Below are 13,372 nucleotides of genomic sequence, written 5' to 3' on the forward strand. Positions count from 1 at the left end.
ATTTCCCCCCTAGAGGACCAACTTCCAACCAACAGCCATCCTTTTACCCATGCATTCATGCTCCTCCAATTGAGACCTTATTGGATTCTCTCTCTCTTTCTTTCCTAGTTCAAGTCTTCACAGAAGTCGATTAGACTTAGTCAGGAGCGAGAGTGTGTGAAAGACAGAAAAGCCAAGACAAGAAAGAGCATGAGAGGGAAGAGACGGAGGCTGGTTTCCATAGCGATGCCTCTTGCCTTGGCAGCTTGTGAGAATTGGGTCCTGATTGATGGGGCTTGGTTGTTGAGGCCTGAGGGGTGTTGAGGGTGGGGGAGTGTTAAGCCAGACCCAGCTCTGCCAGACAGGGGGCCATAACAAGTGGTTAGCATGCTGGGATATGTGGATGTGGGCCTGCCATGCACCACAGAGCCGCAATTCTCTTTGCTCAAGTAGGCTAGGCATTGACTCCTTTAAAAAGCAGCTTTTCCCATGCATTACTGACTCAATTTATAACTGTAAGGATTGTGTCATGTCAGAACATGCATACAAACAAGGGTCTACATCCATTTGTAGCACAGTCGACTGCTAATAGGTACAAACTCTGTTGAAGTGCCCGTTTTCCAGGCCCAGTTCAATTATATTACTTTATATTCACCAGGTAACTGCAGGCTCAGGTTTAGTACACACTGTCAAGCATTTATCAGGAATTGACAGTACTGTATGTTATGGGTTATAAATAATAAAAAAAAGCAGAAGTGGCCCTTAAGTCAGCCACTTTTCTCAAATAACCGTACTTTACCACATTTCTCCTATATAATATTCCCTCCATATTCCCTTCACTGTAATTGCCCTGTGAGGTCCGAAAGTGGAAGCCAACATAAGGTTGTGAGTAACACCTCCATAATTGGTCCAATGTTCCTTTTACCCCACAATAAGCCTTTATCAGCTATGAAAAGAGTCTATTTTCAACAAGATGGATGACAAGTGGGCTTTTTTCTCATCACCCTTCTCAAATCATCGAATGGGTTGATGAGGTGTAATTTTGTCCTCCACTTTCCTAATACCCATCATAATGGGCCCTGTTTATGCTCTAAAATCTTTTCATCGATTACAGTATTAGTCATAATAATGAACCTAACTGGCGCACAATTTTCCCTACTAAGTGACGATGTGAAGGTACTGCAAATGGAGTTGACACACACCCATACAGAGACAGGATATATGAAAGAACCAGTGTCATTTCTCTTATCTAGTTGAGCAGAGCTACTCGTCAATAGGGGGATGCTACATTAGCAAAACAAGTGCCTGCTTACACAGTATGGGTTAGCCTTCCCCCGCTAGCCGTGCTGTTTGCTCAGTAATGCTCTATTCTATGTCCCTGTGAAGATAGCTCACTCCCCATCACAGGTTATTTCCACCCAGCCTCATCTCCAGCTTGGCAGATAAACTGGGTCTTGTTGTGTGCTTATCTGTATAAAGCTGTACGTTTTTCTATTTTAAAGAGGGCCAGGATAGAGGGAGATATTGAGGGACTGGACAGCTGGGCTACAGGGATTCTGTCCTCTAGATGTCATCTGCGGTGGAATGGACAACAGTGGCAAAAGTCCTAGTAGTGGTCATCAGTAACACATCATATGGAAAACAAGTGGAACTCGTTACTTCAGTTTAGAATCATGGAGTTTTCATGGCCTAGAGGACATATTCTAATGACCCACTGATTTTGACCTAAAGCACCTAAATTGTGATGTTGCTCATCGTGGTGAAATGAGAAAGCTGTTTATTTAAACTATATTTTTTATCATGCAATTACTTAATTATTCATGCATAGCTGTAAAGTCCAAATGATACACACACACACACACACACACACACACACTCACACACACACACTGCTCTTGCCTTCCCTTAATGGCAAACCGTCTGTCAGATCCTCTGCTGGGTATAAAACACTGCCTGAGGCCAGGAATGACGTGTGAGTTGTGTTAGATGTTCATGGTTGCACAAGTTACTCATTGGACACAGAGGGCTTAGCTGCCTTTACTCTTTAGCTCTCTTTCTCTCTCTCTCGCTCTCTCTCTCTCTCTCTCTCAGTACCTGGGTAGAGCTGGAGAGAGCTCCCTCCATTTCAGACCAACAGGCTGCTATTGACTTGCTGAGCAGGCTGGTGCGCTCATCCCCTGAGCTTGCTGTTAGAGTGACCTGACCTGGTCAAATGTGCAGCGGGGCAGGGAAACCAATCGGAGCCTGTCGTTCTCCACAGAGCTACAGCCACAGCTAGCCCATGTAAATCTTCTAGCACCTTCTAGCTCATCATAGAACATAGAGGGTCACACTGTTTAGAGAGAAGGCAAGCGCAGAGGAGCAGTACAATAATAGATGCAGCTCCAGGCCACATACCTTTGGATATGTCCTGTAGTGGATGTGATCGTGGAGATAGAAAAAGGGGATATGAGATCTAGTAAGATTCCTCAGTCAATATCTTTTCAATTGACTAGGTATAGCTTGAGGATCAATTTGTCTGACATGAAAGGTGGCTAGAAAAGGTGACCTCCGCGGCTTTTTTAAAGGAGAAATTCTATCTTATCTCGTCCTCCTCATTGATATCAGTAAAAGATGGTGCTTGTTGGAATTTCCTCTGTGCTTCATTGGCTTCCTGCCACAGGTCATCAGTCCAGGCTGTTCTTGGTTGAAGCCTCTTTTCATCGCATCATTTGTCTTGTTTGTTGTGGAGCTGCAGCTAACATCACGTAGGACACGTTGGCCAGGCTCTCATAGCTGGGAATAGTAAACCCCAAGAGGGGTCTGTTGCCCCACAGCTATTTGAGCTATGTAGGATCAAAGACAGATGTGCTCACATTTGATGCTCTGCGTCAAAGGGACTTCTCTGAATCATGTACACGTGTGTGATGTGAGTGCGGACATGTAGTATGAGTGTGCGTGTGTGTGTGTGTGTGTGTGTGTGTGTGTGTGTGTGTGTGTGTGTGTGTGTGTGTGTGTGTGTGTGTGTTTGCATCAGAAGATTTTTTAGGGGTAAAATGAACTTTCTGTGCAACTCTTCGACTACCCACAGGCACTTTCTCTCCCTCTTTCTCTCTCTTTCTCTCTCAACCCCCCCCCCCCCCCCCTTCTTGTCCCTAATAAAATGCAGTAACTTTCCTTCATGTGTGTTTATCGGTGCCCAGAGAGTGGGGCATGCCCACGGCCTGTTAATTATTAATCTGATCTACTACTGGTCGTTTGATCATCCCCTCATATCTGTGTGCTTTGGATATAATAAGTTCCCCAAGAGACCCACATCTCCTCCGCTTGTTGTGTTGAGAACGACCCCCCACGCATTAAAAGGCAGGCTAAAAAGCATCACCATCGCAAAGTAAGTGTGGTGTATGGAGAGAGCCAAGGTTTTTACATTTGAGTCGATATTTAAAGTACATAATTCATCAAGGTCATGAAATGTATCCTTAAACCTTTTGAAAAAGCTTTGTAATACAGAACAGCCAGGTTCTCCCACTTCTGCTTCTGCCTAGCGCTTCACACACGTTTGAAATGCCCAGTGCATGCCAAACCATGCAGCCTTTCCTGGCATGGTTGTTTGTCATCGTGCTCCTACTCCAGCCTTTCTCTCTGATGGCAGTTTGTGTGCGTCTGTGTGAGGGACGTGTGTGGGTTTTGGATGCGGGGGGGGGGGGGGTTACATGGGGGGATAAAAAGGGGGGGGGGGGGGGTTACATGGGGGGCATAAAATCAAGACAGAGGCTGAGGCGCTTTATTATTCATTGCTCCATTAAATTATTCATGTTGGCGTCAGCGTGTCAGGGTGCGAATTGTCTGTAGTATAATTACCTCCGTGTTGATACATGGCCACTTCCCTGGTTCATACAAGCCCATTCCGCTCACTCTCTCTTTCTCGCTGCAGTCCACAGGCTTCCTCTGCAGCAGTGGGAGTGTCCCGCCATTATACAGCAAAGGAATTCCAAATCCCACTCGAGCCCCATTTCTTCTCTGACCAATGAGTGTGTGTGTGCATGCTTGCATGTATGCTTGCATGTATGCGTGTTTTTACTTTGTGAATTATAACTACCTTCATTTGCAGCTACGACTGGGATCTAATGAATTAGGTTAGCTCCACAGCTTGCTGTTGCATCTCTGTTATAATGTCCTTTCCTTTCCCCCTCTTTCTCATTCTGTATCTCTCTCTGTCTCTTTCCAGCACCACCTCGGTTTACTAAAGTTCCAGTTGACCAGATCGGTGTGTCAGGTGGTGTGGTTTCCTTCGTGTGTCAGGCGACAGGAGACCCCAAGCCCCGGGTGAGCTGGAACAAGAAAGGGAAGAAGGTCAACTCTCAGCGTATTGAGGTGAGACACATGACCGTATAACCCTCTGCAGCCCCCAACAGGTGTGGAGGAAGTATGGAATCATGAATATCCCCACCATGTCTATGCATTCATATATTGGAGGTGAACATATCACTTGTAGGTTTCACCAGGGTTAGCTCAGAAGCTAATGTACCTCTTAATTCTTCAGTAGGAAGAATCCACCTTTAGAATCCACCATCCACCTTTAAATGACAAGTTTACCAACTAAACCACAATGAACACAATTTAACAATTAATCAATACTAAACGCCACTGTGACTTTGCATAGAACACTGCATAGCCACTTGTCCTTTTGCACTTGAACGGCTAGCTGAATGGGATAGTCAGTGCTAGCGGCGTTTATTTTCCATACTTTGAGTTATTTATGATGTTTGTTCGTTGTTTTCTCTCTGCATAAGCCCAGATGGCAGCTTTAAAGTCTTGATTGATGCTCAGTGTTCCTTAATTAAAATGCACTTGTGTTAACAACACTGGCAGCACACTGGGAAGACTGCACCCTGGCACGAGGGAAGGCAAAAAAAATTAAAGGAATATTGGAGGACAAATTAACTATACTAGCTATTTTGCATTCTACTCTGCTACATGATAAGAACAAATATAAATAAGCCCTGAGGTATGCCGTATTCAACTATGGATGAAATGATCATTCTTTCCTGCATTTAAAAGTAATTTCACAAAATAAGGGGTTCAAAATTATTTCATTCCCCCTCCAGCTTTTGCTTTGATATTGATCTCCATGTGCACTTACACAGTGCTTTTTCTCATTAGCGTTTCAGCCTAGTAAAAACACAATATGGCACTGCTGGCTTCCAAAATCCTGCATTTCTCTGTCAACTACAGTCCACCTGTGTGATCTGTTTTTTTTTGTGTGATAGCACATTTTAAGACTATGAGATTCAGGGTCATACATTCTAAAGATGACCTTGATGGCATTGAATGTTTTGATTATTTTAACTGTTCACAACACAGAGTCCTTTATTAGTAACTTAACTTAAATTATCCAAGTCGGATATAACATAAAAAGTGGGTAGGGAAAACATCTAGCTCTAACATGATCCTTTCCCATTCTTACACAGACCATAGAGTTTGACGAGGGCGCTGGGGCGGTGCTTCGGATCCAGCCCCTAAGAGCACCGCGAGACGAGAACATCTACGAGTGTGTGGCTGAGAACAGTGAGGGCGAGGTCAATGTCAACGCCAAGCTGTCCATCATCAGAGGTGAGCCCTGCCCCCCTGCACATAGTGATGAGTTCACTGGTCATCACTGCACCGGGTCCATGTGTCTCCATCGTTAGCTTCCAGAAGCAATCCTGTTCAACAGAATCCTATCCCATCGTCTGTCTTCTTTTAGCCACACTGATCTGAGAAGCCTTGATGTTGATTCATGAATTAGGTGTATGAGACACGGTTGAGCAATATGAGACAAATATCCCAGATGTGTGCTTATAGTGTTTGAATCCCAAAAAGCATTCACAGCTGTTTGTCAAAGTGGGCACTTCCTAGTCTATTGTGGCCGATGTTTATCAAGGATCATACTAAGATGCTGTGGCCTAATCAACCTTCTATTCACAGATGAGCGTAGTTGCGATGTTTCTGATAAAGCTAGACAGGGGCGCTAAGATGAGTTATTGTCTAAAGAAAAGGGCCCGGAAGAAAGAGCCTTGATTGGTCTCACACAGGGGTTTGGGGTTGCAGACAGATGCATGAGACACTGTGGAAATAGCACTCTCATTCCGGGGAAAGCTTGGAGACAGAGCATCAACTGACAAGCGCAGGATCTTATTTTCACTCTCAGCTGTATTCACTGATGAGAGAGCGAAGGAGGGAGAAAGGCTGGTGATTAAACTGAAGGGATAGAGAAAACTGAAACAGTGGTCCTTAGTTCCTGTGATAAAAGCGGGGTTATGAACTATCTGATTTCTATCGAAACTGAACTTGTCCATTGGGTTTGGTGCTTATCATGAAATTACAATGATGTTGCAGTGTAGATGTGTTACAAGTTCCTATTCACTCTGGATATTATTCTAGATAATGATGCATGCGATGGCTGTAGTCAATTGATCTTATAGACTCCCTTGGTCAGAGGTGGTTCGTCTTATTCGTCCTCTTTGGCATTGCTGCACTTGATTCACGTTATGCTTGTACAGGAATCAGAGCTCTCAAGTCTGTGCTTTTCTATCCTTTTCCTCTCTCTTTACTTCCTCCCTTTCCCCCTCTTTGTCCTTCCTGCTTTTCCTCTCTCATTCTATTTACCTGCCACCCTATTTACCCCCCCTCCCTCTCTCTCTCTCTTTCTCTCTCTCTGTCTCTCTCTTTGCCCCCCTGTCTCTCTCTCTCTCTCTCTCCTCCACTGCTGCCATCTGCCCTGGTTGCGGCTGAGGCTGAGCCTTGGAGCTGGCAGATTGTAGGGACTCCTGGCTGGGACGGGGCCCAGGATCCAGGGTTATTGTCAGCAGCCCAGTCTTACATGAAAATCCAGGCTTTGTGGCAGGGCCCAGGCGGCCGCCAGTCCGCCACACAGGCCCTGCAGGCAGGGCTCCGGCACTGGGGGGGAGGTGGGGTTGGGAGTTGGGCCCCCCCTCCATCTGCTCTAAGGCCTGCCCTTGCACTGGCTTATCAGTACAGCAGACTGGAGGAGAGAGAGGGAACAGGGAGAGAGCAGAGAGATGTGGTACAAGGAATAGGGGACAGAGATTGGGAGCAACTGGGACAGAGTACAGGGACAATAGGGGGCAGGGATGGTTGGCTGAAGGCTAAGGATGAGGAGATGTAGGCCATGGGGCTAGGGACAGGGGGAGAGTAAACAATGGGTAGGTAGGGGGTGTGAAACTGGAGATTAGGTAAATGGTTCATAAGGCTGATAACAAGGGACGATAATTTGGTTGTGAACACATGACACACACACACACACACACACACACACAGTAGGAAGACCAACTTAATGGCATTGGCTATTAATATAAAAGAAGGGTTCTCCAGAACTGAATGTTTGATTGCAATTTAGCTACCAAGGGAGGAAAGTTGGCCTTAAATAAGGAGGAGTAGCACTTTGTCACCTCAATCCCCAGGTAAGTAAACTTGTCTAAGGCTATCTTAAAAGGGAAGTTTTGTAGCCAGGACATATCACGTAGGCAGACAGGCATCAAAAATCTAAAATCCTTCGGTTTTATCAGTGTCAGATTTTATCCTATGGATTGCGCAATTGTTTTTGGTCTTTTTAAGTAGTCAAGCAACTCATTTCTGTGGTGTATCACCAAATTCAACGATTGCTTTACCAATTTTCACTAAAAGTATTCGATTGCAGGTCATTGGAAGGGTGCTGAGCAGACTCTAATTGGCGAATCTGGCCATCTAATTCAAGCAGTTTGGCTTTGTTTTTCTTCCTTCTGGAAGCCTCAAAGGAAATTACACTGCCCCTTAAGTATGCTTTCATGGCTTCCCACAGTAGGAAAGGAGAGGTCCCTGGAACGTCATTGGTCTCAAACTAAAAAGTAACTTGAGCTTTAAGATAGTCACAAAATGCACACTCAGTAAATACCTGGGGGTTCAACCTCCAGTTTCTTTGTGGGGTAGCCATGTCTTTAAGATTTAACGAGAGTGTGATATGACTGTGGTCCAAGATCACAATACTATGATGTGTGACATTCATAGTAACAGGTAAAGGTTTTGAATTGATGAGGGAATAGTCTATTCTGGTGTATGAATTATGTGCAGAGGAATACAATGAGTATTCCCTGCTTGTTGGATTGGCCACTCTCCAGATATCAAACATGTTTGTGTTATTAATGAAGGTATTGATGAATTCACTAGAGTTACTTCTAGGAATTCTTTGTGTGGAAGACCTCTTTCTAAATAAGGATCTAAGACACAATTCAAGTCCCCACCAATAATTAGGTTGGTTTGGGATATGTAGCTAAGACCTTTTTAAAGATCTGGAGATTGTCAATGTTAGGGGCAGCAATGTGATAGGCACAGTGTACATTTCCCCAACTATAATTAGGTAACGACCCTCTAGGCAGGGCACTTTAAGGAGAAGGGCAGCTGGCTGTCAGGTGAAGGACAGCAGAATCCATGTATGAAAGAAAGCAAACACATCAAATGTTCATGGGACTAGGCTTAAAAGAGCCAAGTTATGCAACACGTGACCATGGTTAAACTGTGTTTTCGCCTGTTTTGGCTATGCAAGTTACATTTTGGTCGTCCCACCCAACGCCCCAGCTTCCACCTGCAGGTTTGCTGTCTGTTTTTACCTACCTACGGGGAGTTTGAGAAGTTGATGGGCTCCCCACCTTATAATATTGTATTTAATCTTGACTATTGTATTGACTTCAGGCGGGGAGCAATATCAGAGCCGTCCAATTACGCCAAACTTAATGTATTACCATTTTCATTACATTTATTAAAATGTCGTGTCCTGACTGAAACAGTTTAATATTGCATTTTCATGCTTTTGTAACATACAAGTAGCAGTCGTTCATTAAACTAACTAGCCTAGCCAAACAATGAAAAGCCGCAGTACACATCGCACACCTACCCGCAGACCCCGCCCAAGTCCCCAAAAAGTGCCCAAAATCTCCCCAAGGTCCCAGGTCAGGTCTTTTTTGGATCTTTTTTGGGGCTGTTCTCGGAGATGGAAACACAAAAGTATGAGGCTTTGGGCCAAGCACCAGTGCCAAAAGTGACAGTGGAAAAGTACATTACACACCCCTATAAAGCCCCCCACTGATAGTCAAGATCTATCTTCTCTCCCACCTTGCTCCTGTACTTAGCATTAGCATTGCTAATGCTCTGGGCTCTGTCCTGTTCCTGTGGTGTCCCTATTCTGGTGGGGTGCGTTCAGTGTTGTGACACCTCCTGCGCCTCCCTAGAACAGTGACCTGAATGCCTAAGATGTGCCATCTGCTTCTCCAACACGTCCTTTTCAACACAGTCCTCTGGGAGTCCTTGGGAGGGCTGAGGAGACATAGAGAATAGACACCTGCAGTTGCTCTCTCTCTTTCTCTCCCTCTCTCTCTCTACTTCTGCATTCCTGTCTTTATCACTGGTTTACTACAGGGCTTCCATCATCTGTTTCACTTTAACTCAATCTCTCTTTTCTCCCCTTTTTTGTCTTTCTCCCCTTTTCTCTGGTCTCACCTGTTTTGCGAGTGTCTATAGTATTTTTTCTGTCGTCAGCCTCACTCCCCCTCTCCCTCTCTTCATTGGACAGAGTGCCCCCCCCCCCCCCCCCCCACACACACACACACACACACACTGACCCCTGGCAGCTGCATACACCTCTTTCCCAAGACAAACAGAAGCCCAGGTCTCGCCATCTGTGCCCACTCACCCAGAGTAGAGTGGTGGACCTGCCCATGACAACCCCCCCCCCCCCCCCCCCCCACCACCAACACACACTCTTACAATATTTCCTCCCTCCCTTTTTTTCCTTTTCATCCTTTTCTCCTCACCAGGTGGAACTAATCCCAACCTCTCCACGCCTCCTGCAGTGTGCCTGAGCAAACTACACTTTGTTGAACTGGCCAGGCATCACTCTCCCCTCTCCTCTGTCCCATGTCCTCTCTCTCTCTTGGCATGCTAAAGAGAGATAAACACAGGTACTGGAATTGTGAGGCTTTAGGCTGCCCATTTCCCAGGCTTTCTGCACTCTTTCTATGTCTTTTTCACACTCTCTATCTCTCTTTCTTCCTCTACCATTACCCTCACCTTCCTCCCATCACTCTATCGCAAAAGCAGACATAATGACCCCCCCCCCCCCTCTCTCTCTCTCTCTCTCTGTCTGTCTCTGACCCTCCATGCTGAGGGACCTCGTTAGTGAGGAGAGAGCTGTAGAGCGGGCGGGGCCACTACAACACTCGTTTGATCAGGCAGCCTGCTAATTGGCTGCTCTCCTGAAGGACCAGGAAGTCTTGTTTGTTCTTCTTCTCCTCGTGAAGTTTTAATTGGATTTTGTCAACACATACACAGACACACACACACACACACACACACACACATACACACACACACACACACACACACACACACACACACACACACACACACACACACACACACTCATATCACCCCCTTCCTCCTCACCCTCCACTGGCTCCCAGCAGCAGCTCGCATCAGATTCAAGACCCTGGTGCTCACCTAGGGGGCTATAAAACAACCCATCTCTATCTGCAAAGCAATTGTCACTCCCCAAATCCTAGCCCGGTCACTCCGTTCTTCCACCTCTGCTGGATGCTTGGCACTGTTATCTCTACAAGGACGTAGTGGTCGCTCTTCTCAGGTGCTGCTCTGCTCAGTGAAGAAGTTCCCTCTTCTCTGTCTTGGTGCACCAGTGCTGGAATGAGCTTCCCACCACTGTCAGGACAGCAGAGTCACTACCTATCTTCTGCTGTAGACTAAAGACCCATTTCTTTGCGTTACACCTGGGGTCACACCTCCTCAGACCTCTCCACCAAAAATTGGCACTTTTTTGGGGGATAAAAGCATCTGCTAAATGACAAAGATGTAAATGTACACACACACACACACACACACACACACACACACACACACATATGCATCGAGGTCAATGATGATTACGTTATTGCCACCATCTCTCTCAATATTTGTCTCTTCAAGTCTCTGGGCAGTTTGTATTGGCTCCATCTACCATATGTTATAGTACTTTGCAATATGCATTCCTTGTTCCCTTCACCACACTCCATCCCTTCCTTCCTCTGATTTGAGCATTGGAGAGTGTGTGGAAACAATGTGGTTTGCAACCCCTAGTTCATCACTACCCAGCCCTCCCCGTTGTGAAAGTGGCAGGGAACATGCCTAGTTACCCACTATGGGCAAACAAGAGCCAACAAGAGCTTTAGCCAACCGCCACTGTGCTTTAGCTGCACCACAGTTAGCCACCCGGCAGTTAGCCTCCACTCTCTGAGATTAAAAAGCCATGAAATAAAAGAGAGGGAAAAGAAAGAGAAGGAAGGGGGTAGGCTATTTGGCTGCAGGCCAAGCATTGAGACATCCTTCTCTTGTTTTTCCCCCATTCGCTCATTACCCCTCCTCTTTCTACTGTTTCTCTTTCTCTCTCTTTCTTCCTCCCCCTCTCTTTCTCCCCCCCCCCTCTCTTTCTCTTTCTCTCACTCTCTCTCTCTCTCTCTCTCTCTCTCTCTCTCTCTCGGCACCAGCCGACGAGCCAGTGCAGTGCTTGGCCAGCCCCAGGGGTTGCAGGGTATTAGCGGGCGATGTGTTCTTAAAGCCGTGCCATGAATGATTTGGAGTAACGGAGCGTGGCTGATGATCATTCCCGCTGTATTCCTCCGGAAAGCCCGAGTGCAGCAGGACTGAAAAGTGCATTATCATGCATTAGGGAGCCAGAGGGGACCAGTGCTGGGAAGTGTGTGTGTGTGTGTTCAAGTGTGTGTTCAAGTGTGTGTTTGTGATCTTGTGTGTGTGTGGGTGTGTGTGTGAATGTGAATGTGTGTTTGACAGAGAACGAAAGCCTTAGCGTTTAGGCCTAATGTTTGGTCTGTTTGTCTGTGTGTGTCTGTCTCTGTCTGTGTGTGTGTGTGTGTGTGTGTGTGTGTGTGTGTGTGTGTGTGTGTGTGTGTGTGTGTGTGTATATGTGTGTTTGCGTGTCTGTTCACACAAACGTGTGTGTGTGTGTGTGAATGTGAACATGAGTGTTTGACAGAGAGTGAAAGCCTCAGTGTTTAGGCTTACGTGTGTGTGAGTGGGTGGGAAGGTGTGACGAAGACACTTGTGGCTGGAAGGAATGTGATAATGGGGAGGCATTGGAGAGGCAGGAATGTTAAATGATAGAGATCCAAACTAATGGATGAGTATTGACCTCCAACCACCCACCTGCCCATTGTCTTTCTCATGCTGCACCCTATTAGATATCCCCTTGAGTAGACCAAGAGAAGCAGGGTTAAATGGTGCGTCCTTACAATGGACATGGTCTGCTGCACACAAGCAATACCCTGGCCCCTTTATAATAGAGCTTGCCCATAAGGAGAGGCAACACATAAGTGAGAATGGCATGGATAGATCGATGTGTGTGCTGGAATATGCCGATCTCCCCCCTAGTTAATGTTTCTACAGTACTGTATGTTCATGCATGATGCATCTTTCCATTCTCTCCTCGGTCTGCTCCGCGGTTGGCTCATGGGTAAACCTGTCATGCTGGGGCCGGGCAAAGGTTACCACACCCCAACAACAGACTTAATCATGAGCCGAATTGGCCAGTTACGAAGCCACAGTGAAAAACCCCACTGATCTGGGCAGCTTTAACAATGAGAGGACTTTACAATTGACCTCCTCTGAGAGACGAATAAGGGGAGAGAGGGGAACAGAGGTTAGTGGAGAGGGAGTAATTGTTCTGTGTGTGTGTGTGTGTGTGTGTGTGTGTGTGTGTGTGTGTGCGTGTGCGTGTGCGTGTGTGTGTGTGTGTCATTTCATTTTTAGTTGTTACAATGTTGATACTAAAGTTATTACTATGTAATTCTACATTCTAGCGGTATCAGTTATTACACAAGTGGTTAAACTATTGGCTTGATCGATGCCAAAACTCTCTCTCCATGACAATAGATTAGACAGTATAACTCCATTGTTATGTTAAAAATTGTCAAAGATTGGTAATGCCAAATATCCCAGTACATTTCCTTTGTGTAATAACTGATACTGTTAAACTGTAATCACATAGCAGTTACTATGTAGTTACTATGTAAGTACAATGTTGATACCACAGTTATTACCATGTCGTTACATACATTTAAGGACAACTTAATGTAAAGTGTTACCAGACACTTGAATTTGAACAAGATGGATAAGAGGAGCAGAGAGAAAGTGTAGAGAGCGATAAAGGCAAAGGTTAGAAATGCAGAAAGAGAGAGAAAGGAGGAGAGAAAAGGAGAGATAGAAATAGAGTGGAGGCCAAGACAGAGAGGTAGTATGTCTGGAGCAGGTGGGCAGTGGGTCTTTTAATGAGACACAGATGAATAAGGTGCTCAGTATCAGGAGTAGATCCCATTTC

At 45.8% G+C, this 13,372-nt stretch overlaps 1 protein-coding gene across 1 annotated transcript in view; it reads left to right on the top strand.

The window, feature by feature from the left end:
* Nucleotides 1-13,372, top strand: part of ptprsa (protein tyrosine phosphatase receptor type Sa) — a 140,193-nt gene that overhangs the window by 38,744 nt on the left and 88,077 nt on the right. Inside the window, exons 3-4 of the mRNA XM_083672439.1 lie at nt 4,187-4,332; nt 5,430-5,571. Of these exons, the coding sequence (XP_083528565.1) occupies nt 4,187-4,332; nt 5,430-5,571 (288 nt within the window). The remainder of the gene's footprint in view (nt 1-4,186; nt 4,333-5,429; nt 5,572-13,372) is intronic.

This window comes from Argentina silus (genome assembly GCF_951799395.1).
Source record: "Argentina silus genome assembly, chromosome: 6".
Lineage (NCBI taxonomy): Eukaryota > Metazoa > Chordata > Actinopteri > Argentiniformes > Argentinidae > Argentina > Argentina silus.